The sequence below is a fragment of the Tamandua tetradactyla genome, chromosome 5 (genome assembly GCF_023851605.1).
Source record: "Tamandua tetradactyla isolate mTamTet1 chromosome 5, mTamTet1.pri, whole genome shotgun sequence".
NCBI lineage: Eukaryota > Metazoa > Chordata > Mammalia > Pilosa > Myrmecophagidae > Tamandua > Tamandua tetradactyla.
Genome location: NC_135331.1, coordinates 146383000 through 146401869, shown reverse-complemented (window position 1 = coordinate 146401869; position 18870 = coordinate 146383000). Strand labels below are relative to the sequence as shown.

Below are 18870 nucleotides of genomic sequence, written 5' to 3'. Positions count from 1 at the left end.
GACTTTAAATCCAAATTTCCTGATCTGTGACATTTCCTGGTTCCCTACAGCAGTTCACTCTTCTCCTGGGGTGTGCGTTGTGCTTGCAATGTGCATGCTCGGTCCAGGACCTGCTGTCAGGAGCTGTTTTCCTGGTCATCCGATTTGTCCTGACCTGTTTTCTGAACCATCTGTGGCCTTGGCAGTGTCACCTGCCTTCCTGCCTTAGGTCTGACAGTGCTGTAAATGAGGGAGCTTGGAGCTCGAGGGGATTGTCCAGGTGTGCACTGCTGCAGGGGGTGCTCCAGAATGTTCACACTCATCTGTCTCTTCTAAACTCCACTTTTCTCCCTGTCACGTTACCACTGTTTCTGTAGCTGTTGAACTAGATGGCAGTAGCAGCTCTATCCATGAGTAAGTAGATTCCAGGCAGATTGCTTATCATGTCAAGACAGTGGCTTAATAAGTACTTACATACGACGTAGTGCTTACATAGCAGTTTGTATTTGTGGATATCACATTTCCAATGCAAATCTTCCTCAGGTGTTTGTAATATGGCTTAATATATTACCTATAATATAGGTAATATGTAAACCAATATGTAATGTGGCTCATAAAACTTGCCTATTTTTAAATTGCAACTGTAATTCAGTTTTAATTTTACCTGAAAATGAAAAGCAGACCTTCAATTTGGATTGGTAATTATGTTTTGCTGTTGTTTTGTTGCTTTTTGTTTTTTAGTTGCAGAGCAGAGAAAGGCAATGAGAAAGTATGATAAATCATTTTTTTAAGTTATACTTTTTTAAAAATATAGGAAAAACATCTTTGAGATCTTCATTTGCCAAAAAAAGTAAAAAAATAATTAAATAAGCAGTTTCAGAACCTGTCTAGTATACTTTTCTGATGAATGCAGATTGTGAAAATCATGTTTGCAGGAATTTCCATGTAGCATGATTACAAGCACTAAAATAAAATGAAAAACTTTAGAGGAATGTCTTGGGAGCACTTTAGTTTCATTTCCTTTACTTGTAAGCAATGCTGTGTTGGTCTGACATCTCACATTTTATTTTTTGCTCATGAATTCCTCATAATCATAGGGTTGCCAGATAAATACATCACCAAGGAGAAAATATCTTCACAGAATGCTGTGAAATGAAGGAGAATGAAAGCATCAAGAGTGATTTCTTATGAGCTAAATATGTAACCCCCTCCCTGCTCTTCCCATCTCTCCGTTCCCGCCTGCTCCCCCCATAGAGCCCGCAGAATATGCCACTGTACTATGTGCCACTGCCTCCAGGACCACCCTGTCCCCTTGAAGCCATTCCACACATGCCTTTGGACCTAAAAGAGTTTTGACTTGGCCTGTATAACACAATGATTGTGTGACACAATTAGATCTCATAATTCCTAGATCTAATTTTAGAGGAGAGACTAGGCAGTATGTTTTTCCTTTATTTTTATGCATGGACAGGCACCGGGAATTGAACCTGGGTCTCCAGTATGGCAAGTGAGAACTCTGCCTGCTGAGCTGCCGTGGCCTGCCCTTTCCTTTATTTTTATTTGTCGCAGATGATAATAGCAAATGCAGACATTTAAAATGGGAAAATGCATCCATAATTCCTCTACTCTAATAAACCAGATAGTTTTTTCTGCTTTTAATTGCCATTTTTTAGCCCTTTTTGTATATACCGCTTCATCACTTTAATGGTAATCAGACCACAAGTATAATTTTATATACTTGGCAGGGAGATAGAGTAGCAATTTCAAATAGTTTGAGATGTGGTGCTCTCTTGCCATTGATTTGTTTTGCTCACAGACATGCCCCCTTTACTCTTAAAGATGTAAGTAATTACAGAAGTTTGGGATTTTTTTTTGAGGTATAATTTGCATGTAGTCAAATGCAGCATTTTAAAGTACACAGTTGAATGAGTTTTGACAAATGCATACACAATGTAACTAGCCCCTTCCCACAATGGGTATAGACTGTTTCCAACCCCCACCCCCCCAAAGGTTCCCTTCTGCTTTTTCTCAGATAGTTGGCCAATCCCAAGACCCAGGCAACCACTAATATACTCACTTTTGCTATAGATGAGTTTGTCTTTTCTAAAATTTCATATATGTGGAACCATACAGTAAAACATCAGTTTTTATTTGAGATATTTTAAGGTATTAAAAAAGTGCTGCAAGGCTTTAATCTAGCCTTTTTTACTTCTAAAATGTCTAATCTGTTGGCTCCATTATCCAGTATTTTTGCCTTTCTTTTTTTTGTGTGCTATATGGTGGGGTCACATTTCATTCTTTTTTCATGTGAGTATCCCGATATTGTAGCACTATTTGTTGAATTTTGTTGGTTTCTTTCCTTGTTTGTTTGGGAAGTGCATGGGTCAGAAATCGAACCCAGGTCTCCCAAATGGCAGGTGAGAATTCTACTATTGAACTACCCTCGCATCCCTGTCTTTCTTTTTAAACCTCTCTTTAGAGTGTAAGAACGGCTCCATTTGCTGTTCTTTTCTTTTCATAGTTTTCTATTAGTACCTTTAATGTTTTGATTTAAATAGAGACTAGATATATGTTTTTATTACTTTATTCTGAGCATCAGAAGAATGCCCCCCAAACTGTCCCATTATATTGGCTTTCTGCATTTGCCCAGGTTTAGAGTCACAACAGAATGAAAAATCCTTTGTCTTACAAATCTCTTTAGTTTAACTGGTCATTTTGAAATAAATTTCAGCTTTCCTTTTTTTTTTTGCTATAAAAAAACCTGTTCATACCTTCCAGTTGGCAAAAATGAAGAGAACTGAGACCACCAGCTGTTGGTGAGGGTTTGGAGCCTTGGGCTCTCTTGCTCTCTAGTCAAGGGGATGTCTGTGAAGACTGGCAAATGAAGCCCTCACAGCGTAAGGCCTAGAAACTAAGCGCACCCAAAGACGTGTGCATGAGACTGTTCTCGTGAGCATTGTCTACCACAATGAGAAACATTCCCAATGTCTATCACCAAGTACAGCTGACCATTCATACAATGAAATACAATAGAGCAGTTAAAAGGATTATGTACTGGAGTTACTTCAACATGACTCTCCGTTGACTGTTGAGTGGAAAAGGCAAATTGTAAAATATATGCAACTTGATAGTTCTGTACATTATTAATGATGTAAATGAATGCTGCATGTTGTTTGGGGGTATAAATATATGTATTAAATGTATAAAGAGATGAGTGAATAAATACTAAGCTCATGTTAGAGGTTGTTTCTGGAAGGTGGGAGGCGACTAGAAAGATAGGTGGACTCAGAGGATGGGGAGAAACACAGGGCTTCAGTGTCTGTCTAATGTTTTATTTCAAAGTATGAGATGGATACCCAGGTAGGTTGTTCATTATGTTATTGTAAAGGTGTTGGTAGGAAGGACAAAAAATAGTATTGTGTAATTTGGGGCAATTACTCTAGACCAGGACTGGCAAGCTTTTTTGGTAAAGGACCAGATGGCAAATATTTTAAGCTTTGCAGATGGTCCTCTCTTTCAGGAGTTTTCACAGAGGAAAATCACTGAACTCTGCTGTGTAGCATGAAAGCAATCTTAAACAACAGTAAACAAATGAGGCTGTGCTCTAATAAAACTTCATTTACAAAAAACAGATGGTGGGCCGAATTTGACCTGTGAGCTATGGCTTGCTGCCTTAGACCAGCAGTTTTCTCCACTTTTTTCTCCTGACTCATTCCCCATCCTCTGGTGACCTATCTCAAGTTTCCATAATTCCATAGTTCATCACAGTCCACCAAGAGACTGGAAAAGCTGGGAGGACTCGTATCCCAGGGAAGGTCTCGGGTGGTGGGTTAGTTTCTCTTCATGAGACCCAAATTCTTGACAAACTACATAGAGGCCCACAATTCTGATCTTTATGACTGTCAACCTAAGTCCTAGCTACCTACATCTGTATCTAGTAGCCTTTCTTTTTCTTCTCTTTGATAAAAAATTTAACTTTTCAAACTTGAATTCTATGGAACTGAGTTTTATTTGGGCCCTTGCAAAATATTTTTGGGGGTTGAACCTACGTAGCTTCCAGAGACTAAGGGTATGTGTGAAAGAGAGCGTGGAAGCTTCCAGACCTCTAACTGCTGAGCCTTTCTTCCTAGGACGACTACATGGAAGCCCTGGCCAGGCTCCACCTCACGGTGACCCGGGCCTACAAAGTCAACACTGACATCAACTTTGAGGTATTTATTCATAAAGTGGACGGCCTCTCAGATGACCACAAAATTGAAACCCAAAGAGATATTCACCAGAGGGCAAACGATGACCTTGCAGATGCTGGGCTAGAAAAAATTCACCTCAGGTGAGAACAGAAACCACTCAGGAAGCTCAGTAATAGACAGATAAAACCAGGTTTGGGGTCCAAAGTCACCATGGTTGGCTCAGCCGTGGGCAGTAATTTATCTTGTTTTGCCCTATTTTGTGCTGTAGACATTAGGGTGGGATTTGGGAAAAGTGAGGTTTGCATGTGCTAATTGTAATCTGGTGAAAGCAGTGATTTTTTTTTTTTCCTTTTACATTTGGTCAAAGCTAAGGTTCTCCCCTGAAACAAGAAACATGCGTAACATACGATTCAGTAAGAACTATTTGATGCTGAAGTTTCCAGGTCTTGATATATATGATAGTAATTATCCAATCATAAAAAAAATTTTTTTGAATTAGAAATAGCCATAGAGGAAAATTACTTCTCCATCATTTTTAATTGGGTGGTACATGCATCAATCATTTTACAAATTGGAAAAATAAATTAGGTGCTTCAGTATCAATATGGCAATTACTAACTGGACAACCAGGAGGAGTATGTAGAGATAATCTGGTGTGAATTCTCTCTAAGCTTTCCAGTCAGCGAATCAACAGCTGGGAATTTGCATAGTTCTTACATACGGCATAGGCGTGGCTTGCTAAGACATGTTATGTTCATTTTTTACTGTGGTCGTTTTGAATTCTAAAGGGGGCTAAGGACTTGTGTTAGAACTGTAGCTACAGATGACAGGTATTATGACATAGCCTAAGCATCCTGTTCTTCAGTCAAAAGGAAATATGATGAAATATTGTTTCCTCTTTCAGCTTTTATCTGACGAGCATATATGATCATTCAATATTCGAAGCTTTTAGCAAAGTGGTCCAGAAACTGATTCCACAACTCCCAACCCTGGAGAATTTGCTAAACATCTTTATCTCAGTAAGTAAGCAATATACTCCTGTTATCCATTTGCAGAATTAAAGAATAACATTGCAGAAGTGAAAAAGTTCTTCTTGCTCTTAGGGCATTTCAGGGTCATTTGGATATTGCTTTTGAAGATTATTCCTACATATTGTTTTAGATTCTTTAAAATTTCACTCCAAAAACAGATTCCTGTTCTTCACAGGTATAATTGGAATGTTTATTCAAGCCGTAGACAGTCATCCAATGTTAATAGAGCCCTATCAGAGGTAGGGAGCATAAAGCTTGATTTGGCAATAAAATGTATGTTGTTGAATATTTAATTTTGAATATATTTAACACTGCGCAAATGATGTGCTAAATGAGTCCTATAAACCATGAGCTCCAGGCACACTCTGCAGAGTTGCAATTGAAACAAGCTTGTGGTAGGGGAGTTGATTGAACTTACATGTACTCGGTCATTGTGCCATTTTGGTTTAGATTTTTTTTTTTAATTTAAAATTCATAGCCAGTGATAGCCACCATTTTTGTTATCTAATACTATGTAGATTTAGTGTTATTACTTGACCTTCTAACTTTTGATTCATTTCTAAGAATTTGTCTAAAGATAAACTTTATCTAAAGCAAATAATTTCTACTTTTCATTTCTAATGCAATTCTGTTATAAAGAAGATTATGACAATGAAGTTTAAATAGTAATAAAATGTACAACTTAAATTTTTAGAGACTTAATTTTTGCTTGTCCCTGTTTTACATTGAGAATGGCATTTATATAACTATGATATAGAAGTCTGAAATCAGCTATCACTTTAAGGCAGAATTTTTTTATTTCAGAATTCTGGAATTGAAAAGGCGTTTCTCTTTGATGTTGTCAGCAAAATTTATATTGCAACTGATAGTACTCCAGTTGATATGCAAACCTACGAGCTCTGCTGTGATATGATAGATGTGGTTATCGACATCTCTTGTATTTATGGGTAAGTAAAGCATTCTTGAAGGCCACAATTAAGCCTTACTTTTCCTTCATAACCTTTGAGACATTTTGTATCTGCTTATTTGATTTTAATACTTTTGTTTTAAATGACTGAGATTTCTAAATAACAGTACCATTTTACCATTAAAGTAAAATAAAATATTTTATTACCATTTAGTAATAGTAATAAAAGTTTGTTTTAGTTTGCTTAAGCTGCCAGAATGCAGTATGCCAGAAATGAGTTTGATTTTTTCAATGGGAATTTACTAGGTTACAAATGTACAGTTCTAAGGCCATGAAAATGTCCAAATTAAGGCATCAAGAGGGAGATACCTTCTCTGAGGAAAGGCTGCTGGCATCTTGGGTTCCTCTTTCACATGGGAAAGCACATAGCGACGTCTGCTGGTCCTTCTTGCTTGGGTTCTGGTTTCAAAAATGGCTCTCTCCAAATGTCTCTGGGCATTTTCTGAACTTTATCCTCATAAAGGATCCTACCCAGTAAAGGGATAAAGGTCCCATCCACAAAAGGCCTGCCCCCACAGGGATGGATTTAAAGAACATGGCCTTTTGTGGGGTATATAACAGCTACAAACCAGGACACAGTTACTGAGCAAATGCTTGTCAAACTAATAATTTCATTACATATATTATGTTACTCAATTTTCACTGTTCAGTGAAGCAGGAATTACTGTCCGCATTTTACAGATGGGGAAAGTGAGGCTCCTGCTCACAGTGCCAAAAAGGAACAAAACTAGAATTTGAACATAGATCAACTTGATTCCTGGTATTTCTGCTGAAAAATCTGTCAGCATATTATGATGTCATATACTCTTGTACTCTAAGATTAACAACAGTTCTATTACCATCTTAGTTACAGGAAATAACTCCTGGGCTGTTTTTAAATATACTTTTGATTTTCTTCTAATATGGGCAGCAGAGAATCATAAAATTAAGCAAACAACATTACCTGGTTATTATTATTATTTATTATTATGGTCTTATTATATTGTTAGAAAACAGAAATTGATGTACATTTAAAGTAATACAAAATAAACAAGGAATAGGGAAAATTGTTACCAGAGGAAAACAGTTCCATGTAATTATAAATTTGCTGACCAGGTATTATCAACATGAATGTGTGTGAACTAGTTTGAGTTTATTTATCTTATCAAGGGGTCAGGGTGTTGCTATACTGTTTATATTGACTCTTACATCTTTAGCAAATCATTGATGAGGGAAAGGTTTTGTAAATGTCCCTGCAGAAGTTCAGCCTGAGTTCTTTTTTTTTTCCTTTTTCTTTTTTTAAAAAAATAATTTTATTCCGAAAACTTCACACACACACAAGTCCATACATGGTGTACACTCAGTAGCTCACAACAATCACACAGCTGTGTATTCATCACCATGTTCATGTTTAGAACATATGTATCACTCCAGAAAGAGAAATAAAAAGAAAAAACTAATACATCTCATACTCCTTACCCCTCCCTCTCATTGACCACTAGTATTTCAACCTACCCAAATTGTTTTACCCCTTATCCCACCTATTATTTGTTTTTTTTTCTTTAAATTTTCTTTTACTGAATGTCTCTGTGTTCATTATTCCAGATATATTTCTAAAGTACAAATATATTTGCCTATAATACATAAGTTTAACCCTTCTTGACTTTAAAACCATGGATGTTAATCACAATTAGCCAGTTATGAGGGGCAGTTTGAATCTTAGGGAAGATTAAGGATCATATTCAGAATTTATACCTATGGAAGTTGATGAGAAAAATTTAAACCATTTCAATGATATGTTTTGGTTAGTGTGCCATGCCTCTGAAATAACATACCTACTGGCAAGTCTGAACTTCTTAGGAATTTAATCATTGGCATTGTTCCGTTGTATGGTAATGGTCTGGGTGGAGAGTTGCAAAGTATTCAACATACTTCTCTCATATTGCAAAAATGTGTACAGTCTACTCATTGGGCTTTATAATAAAAAAATGACTTAAAATTGTTCTAGGAAGTTTTTTCATAAATGAAATGAGATTTCTTAAAACGTATATAATATTCAATTTTATATATAAAGACAATTTGGCACTCCCATGAGGCCATGTAAATGAAAAAGTCTTAATAATCAACAGAATTCCTTAGAACAAAAAATTACTTTCCAGCCCTACAATCTTTTGAACATATGAAAAGTTGTAAGCGAATATTTTAACTGCTTATCTTTAGACAAGCTTAGCTGTGAATGTGTGATACTTCAGCTTGCTCACTGACCACACTCCCTACTTATTTAGCTTCTGAAAATATAAGTGGAATGTTTTGCTTTGAATGATTCTGTATTTTGGGTTTTTTTTTTTTATTAATTAAAAAAATATTAACTAACACAACATTTAGAAATCATTCCATTCTACATATACTATCAGTGTCAGCCTGAGTTCTTGTTCCCTTTGTTCCTCTTGCTCCTTGCCTACAGGCTGTTATCTGTTTTGCACAGCCTCACAGTTCTCCTTTTTCACCTTCTGCTGAGTTTGTTATACATATATACATTGTATGGTTGTGTGGTGCATGTGTGTATTTGCACAACATGCTTTTCTTTTTTTAACCCTTTAAAGTAAATGCTTGATATGTACAATGCCCTTGCTAATCATTAACGTGAAAGTCATTCTCAGCTGTGAAGCCCGTGTGCCCATTTCCTTTACGTTCACTTCTTTGTACCCTTTCTCCATCATTTGAGTAAGAGGAAAGACAAGCAGATTGGGGTATGAATCCCTGCTCTGATTGTGACCATAAGTAAGTAATTTAATCTCTCAGAGCTTCATTTTCTTCCTTGTCAAGTAGAGAAAGGTGACGCTTACCTCACAGGATTGTCGTGAGGATAAACATCATTAGGTTCATAATGTGCTTTCTTCTGGGAGAACCTGGATAAAAGTAGCTGCCATTACTGTCATCATCATCATCATCCCTGGCTTTAGAAATAGACCTTATTTCCCAAGATTACTACCCTGCAGTATTCTATTAATTTAAACAGTGAATGACCTTGAAATAGTCGTGAAAGCTGAATATACCCTGATTACAGTTTAGTTTACAGTTGTAATCAAATGCAGTGAACAACACAATTAATCTGGCACGTATTTAACAATGTGCATAATCATTATTGTGCCATATGATAATTAGACAGGAGTGGTGAGTTGTTCATGTAAAGGATGTTAATCAGAGTTACTTTTTTACCAAGCTAAAACAAACCGGGTGACTGAGTGTTGGGAGGGGGAAGAAGCTGAGCTTTGCTGTCACATTGTTTTCCCACAGTAGAGTACAGTGTTTCTGAAAACCCACTGAGTTCAGTCAGAACCAGTCTGGGTCACAGGTAGGGCATCGGCTCTGGGGTTTCACATTTTATTTGCTGGAGCAGCCCTGAGCCAGCCCAGGTAACCTGCAGCAGGTGGGGATGTGTGTAGGAGTTGGGGCCCTCATTAGGCAGTCGAGGAAGCAGGTGACCTGATTCCTCGGTGGATCTGCTCAGGAGTTTCACTGAGGTTTCAGCTCTGTACACACACACACACACACACACACACACACACTTTAAAATATGTTCCATCTTCATATGTTTTCATTGCTTTGTAGATGAAAACTTGAGTAGTAGAGCATGGTTTTAGAGTTGTAAAACTTCATTAATATCTACTTGCAATTTTTTTCTTTTTTATTTGTTTAATGCTTATTTTTTCTGATTGTGAAAGAAGTACATGTTTATTGTAGAAAATGTATAAAGAGTAAAATTAAAATAACCCATAATTTCACTACCTAGAGGCAGTCACAGTTAACATTTTTATATATTTTATTGTTTCATTTGTGTATAATTTTTTTAGGTTAAGATCATTTTGTACATTTAATTTTTTATCCTGTTTTTTTTTCCATTTAACATTATCACCTAAGAACTTTCATGAGTTGTTAAGTGCTATTAATAAACACGGGGTTGTATCTATATAATATTGGATTAACTTGAACATACAAATTTTAAATGCAGATTTTTTCATTGTGTAAAAAAATTTTAATATTTCAATTTATTGCTCTCAGGGCATTACTTATAAGTCAGAGAAGTGCAATCTGAACAGTAGCCTAAAGAAGTACTAAGGAAGTTTAAAAATTCTGTTTAAAGCATTGTTAACATCTGAGATCTAACACTTCTAAAATATTTTTTTAGGGTTTCAGTAGATTATAGTGGGCTGAATACTGTTTTTAAAAACTAACTTTTGCATTTTATTTTTTAGTAGCCATCAAATAGCTGTTTAAAATAACAAAGCTTAGAAATTCACATTTCCTTTAAAATACTCTACAATTCAGGCTTTTCATGAAATCTGGCTTGCCACCCTGTCCCATTATGGAAAGTGACATGTACAAGATTAAGAGCAGTGACTCTGCAGTTAGACCCAGGTTTGAGGTCCCAGCTCTACTCCTGATCTTCAGCTTTAACCAAGTTTACCCTTTTCTTCCCCAGCCTCAGTTTTCTCAGTACTAGCTTAGAGGATTCTTGTTTCAGATAGTGGATAATGGATGGTAAAGACTAAGAATGATGCTGGCCACATTGTAAATGTTTAATAAATGCTAGCTTTTGTTATACACAAATGGTTTGGTTTAGCACCAGCTAAATTATAATGCTGCGTTCATATGGTTCAACACCAATTCTTATAGGGACAAATTTCTGGTCCGTTATTCACAGATTGGTTGGTAAAAATAAATCAGAAAATTTATACACGATTTCAGATTGGGGAAAAGGTAGAAGTGCTCCTTTGTCTGTGAGGAATGGGCACATTACTCAGTGATTACATCATTGTCTTCAGAGGGTCCAGTTTTGATGACTAAGGCAATAATAATCATAGCAGGTAACATTCATTGTATACTTTCTTGTCCAAACTCACATAGTAATAGAGCTAGGAGTCAAACTGAAGCCATGTGTTCACAGATCACTTGTTTTCTTAAAAAAGACCAGTGCATTTAACTTTTTACTTGAAAAAATTTAAAACCTACAGAAAGACTAGTACAATGAACTCCTGTATTCCTTTTGCTGGGATTCAGCAAATTTAGCATGGTTATGTTATTATATCATCTGATATTTTTATCCCTATTCAGACTTTACCAGTAGTAGCAATTCTATCTTTCATAGCATTTTTTCCCCCTCAATGTAGGATCTAGTCCATCATTTGACTCTCACGTCTTTTTAGTCTCCTTTGATTTAGAATTGTTCTTCAGCCCTTCTTTTATCTTTCATATGACCAGGCCTTTGAAAGCCTGGTTATTTAGTTATAAGAAAACAAGAAACCCTTGTGGGTCACAGAAGGAAAAAGAGTTAACCTCCACCCCTGTTGCTCAGGTGCTTGGAGAGTTGCCCTCCTGCCGTAGCAGCCACTCATTGTTTCAGTAGGAAAGGGACTGCCATACTGTAGATGATGCCTGGCTGGCAGTGGTGCCTGCTGAGCCCTGATCCAGGTTTGGGGGTCTTGCTGCTAAAGGAATTTAGACAAATGAGGGGGCCAGTAGGATTAAGTAATGAAGTATATTAAAAGAGTTCACATTAAAGAGGTTAATGTGGATGTGCCCAAGGGAGGGACACACACTGAATGGGTAGCTTGTTTATTGGAAGTTTTATAGGTAGCAGGTTCCCATAGTAACTTGGAGCACCAGGTGTCTTTTTTGTGCAGGTTCCCACGGTGGCCTTTGAATGCCAGGCAGGCGTTTTCTTTGTTCTAAAAATTTTGTCTTTGGGCAGATGGTTAGCAATCTTTATGACCCTATGCTTCCTTTCATTAACTAAGAATTTGTTTGGGGCCCAGAATTTTGCAAGTTATGGTTTGGGGAGGTTTTTGGGGGGGTTTAGCAGAAATTTTTGTCCCAGGAAGTTTGCAGCTCTCTATTAACTCTTTTGAAACTGAGTGGAACACCAGGGACCACAGCCTCAATGCCCTATTCTATCCTGCCTCAATATACTGTGTACATTCTTGTGATTGTGTGTTTCTGAGATGTTTTACTGACAGGCACTGTAAGTGTAAACTACTCATCATCGTGATTATTTTTCTGCATGTTAAAGTTGGTCTCTGTCACTAGGTTATAATTTCTAATTCTTTCTCAATAGCCAAATACATTTTGGTTTCTGTCCCCATTTAGTCTCAAGGAAGATGGAGCAGGAACCCCCTATGACAAGGAGTCAACAGCGATTATAAAGCTGAATAATACAACAGTTCTTTATTTAAAAGAAGTGACAAAGTTCCTGGCTCTTGTTTGCTTTGTCAGAGAGGAAAGCTTTGAAAGAAAAGGTAAATTTTTTGTTTTGATTTAGAGTAATACTGCCTTTATTACTTGTTGAGTGTGTCCGTACAGCAGCATGCCCCTTGCAGCTTTCAGACTTTAGTCAGACTTCTGGATAAGAGAACAAGACCTGCCCTCTTATCCCACAGCTAGGGTGAGGTGGAAATGGGACCAGTTTTCTCCCAGGGGCCTTACTTACCTTTTCTGTGAGTGAAGCTAATTTGGGCATTGTTGTCAGGCAGTGAAATCTTTTGACCAGGGAGGATTCCCCAAGCCTGCAGTGAGGGCGGAGAGGCCTCCACATCTTGGTCCATAATAAGGAGGTCTTAGGGACCATGCAAGCATTTGCTCTTCATGTAAAGGAGTGGACCACAGGCCTCAGACGACATTAGAGCTAGACAGTGTGTGGCTTCTGTTAGCCCTCGTGTACTCTGAGGATCTCAAAGCGTGGGCATCATGATTCCAAAACGGGAAAAAAAAAAAAAAAAGGGTATGCTTAATCTCACATAATTATAGGACCAAATAGATTTTAAAAAATAAAATAAAAGTTTAATCTCAAAATGATATTCCTACCTCCACCCCCTTATTTGTCTAAATTGGAAAATAGCTGCATATTGACCTGGCCAGAGAGCTTTGATTCATGGCTAGGGTATGTTTTACCAATTTTTAGTTTAAAGAAATTTCCAACAAAGTGTAATTATGTTTACTGAAATAGCCTCCCTCCATAAGCAAGTTCGGTATAAAAATACTTTGAGTGTTTAAAAAAGTATAAAGTTCAGAATAAAATCACTGTTTTACCATCTACAGCTGAAATCTGTGTTTAATTTCTATGATTTTTTTTCCTCTTCTGAAAAAGCTGGGGCCATGTTGCCTATATATATATATTTTTCAGTGTTTTACCATAATTGTATTACAGTTAGGTAATATTGTGCTGTCCATTTCTGAGTTTTTATATTCAGTCCTGTTGCACAATCTGTATCCCTTCAGCTCCAATTACCCAATATCTTACCCTATTTCTATCTCCTGATGGTCTCTGTTTCCAAGGAAATATTCCAAGTTTATTCACTAATGTCAGTTCATATCAGTGAGACCATACAGTATTTGTCCTTTTGTTTGTCTATATTTTTTATATCTTGTTGTTCCTTAATATTATACCATGAAAATTTTCCTAATTTGTGGACCATAAAAATATAATTTAGATTTTATTGTTTTTATCACAAAAGTATTATATTCATTTAGAAATAACAAATCAGCAAAAAGTGAAATAATTATTGATGTCTCTTACTCAGATAATCACTCTTAACACTTCCTATATACTTTCTAGCCTTTTTCCTGTACATATATATTTTAAAGAACTTTGGGATTGGATTGTAATTTTCATTTAAGTTATTTATTACATACAGGCATCTTTTCAGCTCAATATATCTTCTTTTACTGCATCATTTCATATAACAAGAATGTGTTACATTCTACAATTGTTAAACATTTATATTGTTTCTAGATTTCGATGTGATAAATAATACTCTGATTACCTTTGTAGTAAATATTTTGTGTACATCTTTGGTTTTTTTTCCTCAGGAAAAACTGCAACATGTAGAATTACTTAGAGCCATGTTTTTTGTGGTTTCTGATGCATATTACCTAAATGTCTTTCAGAAGGATTTTTATGGGTTTTTGCTACTAAGACTATCCTTTTTGCTGCATTCTTATCAGTTTTGGGTATTAGCATTTAATAAATGGATAATTGAAAACTGGTGTAATTAAATTTGCATTTCCGTGCTTCTTAAAGTTGTGTATTTTCCTGTGCCAACCATATTGCCTTTTGTGTCCTTTGCCCTCAGAACTTTTAATTAAATGTGTTAATCTTTTATTCCTCATTTTCATCTTGTGGAAAGCTAGGACAGATTATATAATAGATTCATGAGATTTTGAAAATAGTGGCCCGTGCGTGTTTCATCCTCTCGTTTTACGGATGATTTGACCTTTCCTAAGGTTATATCAGCAGTTTATGGCACTCAAAGCTAAAGAGTCCTGAGCAGTTCTCTATAGAGGAGTCAGGTTTTTTTTGTTTTTTTTTTAAGATTATACACATATTCCCTTGGTTAAAGTTATTTCCAGAATTTATTGGTGACTGATATTTCATGTTGATTTTGGAAGCTAAGAAAAATAAATGTAATACCACATAGTAAGTACAACTATAGCCTAAAAACCATTTCGGGTGGCTGGTCCCAAAGTTTAAGGTATATGAGAAGCCACCTGGAGAGCTTGTTAAAAAGGTAGATTCCCAGGTCTAGTTCCCAGGTGCTCTGATTCCATAGATCTGAGTTGGGCCTTGGCAGGTGTGCTTTTGAGCTCAGGTGATTCTAATGTCAGCAATCCTCCAACTAAGCTTTGCAAACATGGGTGTTAAGAAAGAGAGAACATAAGATTTTACCAGGCCCCTGAAATGAGTTGATTTCTACTATCGGATACTAAGTTACCAAATTTCCTGGCTGCTAAGACAGAACAGGTAATGTGAATTTATATAACTTTGAATAAATACATTTTCATGGAACTAAATTGAAAAAAAGTTTTGAATTTTATGACGTGACAGAAGCGTTGCAAAAACAATACAGAATTTTCCTATACCCTTATTCAGTTTCTGCTTTAACATCTTTGATACATGTCCAGTTTTGAAAACCAGGAAATTAACATTGGCACAATACTGTCAAACTACAGACCTTATTCAGATTTCACCGGTTTTTCCACAAATACCCTTTTCTTGTTCCAGAATCCCAAATTGATTTAGTTGCTATTTTTCGAGTCTACTCCAATCTGTGATAGTTCTTGTCTTTACTGACCTTGACACTGCTGAACAGTGCTGATCATTTATTTTGTAGAATGGCCCTCAGTATGGGTTGGTTCGATGCTTTCATACAGTTGGAATGAGGTTATGCTTTTTGGCAGGAAGACCACATAGAAATGCTGTGTCCTCAGTGCACCATATCAAGGGATTCACGATGTTGACATGTCATTGCTGGTGAACCTTGATCCTTTGATAAGGTAGTGTCTGCAGGCCTTTTCCCATAAAGTTCTTAGCTTTCCCTTTGTAGTTAATGGATACTTTCAAACTATACAAATCCCGTCTCCCAAATTTTTGCCCACTAATTTTAGCACCCATCAGTGATTGTGGGATTAAATTTAAGCAGAAATTTATTATGTGCATCTTGGTAAATTATTCTTAAACCACATGGGTAGGTCATCTCTGATGAGAGGCAGATTTTGCAGAATTTATTAAACTATAAACCTAAGTATTAGGTTTTATTATTTTTTTTAATGTTATAACTAAGTCAACAGGCTTAATGTTTAATCTCATGATTTTAAACTTTTGTTAAACAGGTTTTGCTGGTACAGGGGAATTTCACTGCTAAAACTGAAGTCATTGGTAATCTGGGATGAGTTAGTCATCTTAGCTGTTATTCCTTGTCTTTAAAAAGAACTCACTTGTAAATGCATGGAATAGTTTGATTGCTTTGTTTTCATTTTAATCTCAAGTGTATTGGAGTCCTGTTGATGCTGATAATCAGTGTTTTGCAATTAGCTTTTCCTCATCTTGTGCTCATTCTGAGTTCTTACTAATGATCTCCGTGCTGCTTTGGCAGAAAGGAGAGGATTGAAAGCAGATTCAGAGTTCTCAGTCTTGGCTGCACATTATAGTCACCTTGGGAGGGGGGCAGTTAAAAAGTACAGATATCTGGGCCCTATGCTAATCAATTAGAATAGAATTCCTGGGAAAGAGGTCTGGGCTTTAACTTTTAAGAATTTCCTGGGTGTTTCTAATATGCAGCCAGGGTTGAGAGCCACTGAGCCGGAAAAGGATGTGGTGTGGGGTGGCATTAACTGTGTATGGCCTTGAAGATAGTGTTATTCTGTTTTTGTTTCTGTTCTTATATTTTCAGTTGCTTTTAATGGCAGGTATTATAAAACTGAGAAATTAAGAATTGACAAATAATTAGGATGACTGAGTCATTATATAGATGCCTTTTTCTTACCTAGTATATTGTAGGATTACCAAGAAGAAATACTTGAAATTATTGAAACCCATTGAACTGCAACCCGGATGATTTGATCTTTGATAATGATTGTATAACTGTATGTTCTAGTTTGCTAGCTGCTGGAATGCAACACACCAGAGACAGACTGACTTTTAATAAAAGGGGATTTATTTAGTTAACGTATAGTTCTTCAGAGGAAAGGCAGCTAACGTTCAACTTATGTTCTTTCTTACATGGGAAGGTACAGGGCAATCTCTCCTGGCCTTCTCTCCATGTCTCTGGGTTCCAACATCCTTTCTGCATCTCCAAAGGCCTAGGCTAAATGAGTGCTGAGATGAGGTATGCTGAGCTGCTTGGGCTGTGCTACATTGAGCTCTCATTTAAGCACCCACCAATTAAATCTAACATCATTCATTGCAGCAAGCACGCCTCCTAGCTGACTGCAGATGTAATCAGCAACAGAAGAGGTTCACATACCATTGGTTCATGTCCACAGCAACAGAACTAGGCACCTTCACCTAGCCAAATTGACACCTGAATCTATCTACCACACTCTGTAACCTTTATCTTGTGATTATAAAAACCTCCTGACTGGCCCCACTTTATACCACCTTACCTGTTTTACAACATTAGAGTTTTATGATCACAAAAGACAGCTCTTAATGTTTATTAATGAAGAAACTTGAGATGGAACTAACTCTCCCAAAATTCTAAGTTATCTTACGAAACAGAGCTAAATCTAACCAAGATTGGCCCACTTGACATACACAGTAGCTCAGACTTTAACCTATAAGTGACCTATACCTCATTATAATATTAAAAATCATATCCGACTTCATATTAAGGCCACCATTCGCTTACATATGTTTAGTGACTAAGCGGTAATCATTCTGCGCATGTTCAATCATTGGATCTCTAACTTCCTCATCTCTAACTTCCTTTATACTCATTATCCTAAAACCTGCCCATTTTTGATACTTTAAAACTATCATAGTTACTGCAGTTCCAGGAGACAGATTTTAGGCTGATAGGCCATCTGTTTTCCTTGCCTTGCGTAGCAATAAACTTTCTCCTTTTGAGACACCCGGTGTTAAAGAATGCCTATTATGTGCATTGGGCAGAGAACCCAATCGGTATCAGTATTTCATTAAGCATTTTATGAAAGCTTACTTTCTTTGAAAAACCTAAGTTGTTAACTTTTGCTACTTTCCTTTTATATATAAATATATATTTATTGTATAACATAACATATATACAAAGCAAAGAAAGAAAAAAAGCAGTTTTCAAAGCACTTTTCGACAAGTAGTTAAGGATAGATCCCAGAGTTGGATTCAACAATCATACTGGTTTGTTAAACCCTAGCTTCTCTGTATAACTCCACCATCATGTTTGATCTTTCCCCACTCTTTTTTTTTTTAACTTTTTAAACTTTATAATATAACATATATACAAAGAAAAGAAAGGAAAAAGCAATAGTTTTCAAAGTACTTTTCAACAGGTAGTTACAGGACAGATTCCAGAATTTATCATGGGCTACCATACCATCATTTTAGATTTTTCCTTCTAAGTGCTCCAGAATATTGGAGTACTATTTACTTTTAAAACTTCAAATGCACTAAGATTACTGTTAAGTTTTTTTTCAACTGGCAGAACTCCTTTTATATTTCTTGCAGGGCTGGTCTCTTATTGACAAATTCTTTCAGGACTTTGTCTGTGAAAGCTTTAAGCTGTTCCTCAATTTTAAAGGACAATTTGGCTGGGTACAGAATCCTTGGCTGGAAGTCTTTCTCTTTCAGGATCTTGAATATGTCATACCACTGCCTTCTTGCCTCCAGGTTCTAGTTGAGTAGTCTGAACTCAATCTTATTTGATTTCCCTTGTATGTACTACATTGTTTCTCCCTTTCTACTTCTCCTCATCGCTTGACAGACTGATTAGTATGTGCTTTGGGGAAGGCCTATTGGATTTATTCTGTTTGGAGTTCCTTGGGCTTCTTTGTCTTGTATGTTTATGTCCTTTATGAGGGTTGGGAAGTTTTTCCCCATTATAGCCTCAACCACTCTTCCTAGCCCATTATTCCTCTCTTCTTGTGGGACACCAATGATTTTTATTTGTGCACTTTGTTTTGTCTATCATTCCCCTGAGTTTCCCATTCAGTTTTTCCATCTTTTTTGCTATTTGCTGTTTTGAGTCTTCGAAGTCAACTATCCTGTCCTCTATATCACTTATTCTTTCTTCTCTCTCTTTAAATCTGGTGTTGTGTGCCTCTAGTATGTTTTTTATTTAGTCAACAGAGTCTTTAATCTCTGTGACTTCTGCTATTTTTCTATTTATTTCAAATTCCTTTGTGCTCTTCTCCTGTCTTCTTGATCTCCTTTACATGTGTCATTTGCTCTCCCATT

The 18870-nt window shown here is 36.5% G+C and overlaps 1 protein-coding gene across 1 annotated transcript in view; it reads left to right on the top strand.

The window, feature by feature from the left end:
* Nucleotides 1-18870, top strand: part of RRAGD (Ras related GTP binding D) — a 51523-nt gene that overhangs the window by 24149 nt on the left and 8504 nt on the right. The window contains exons 3-6 of the mRNA XM_077162404.1: nucleotides 4110-4309; nucleotides 5074-5188; nucleotides 6005-6147; nucleotides 12294-12442. Coding sequence (XP_077018519.1) covers nucleotides 4110-4309; nucleotides 5074-5188; nucleotides 6005-6147; nucleotides 12294-12442 — 607 coding nt within the window. The remainder of the gene's footprint in view (nucleotides 1-4109; nucleotides 4310-5073; nucleotides 5189-6004; nucleotides 6148-12293; nucleotides 12443-18870) is intronic.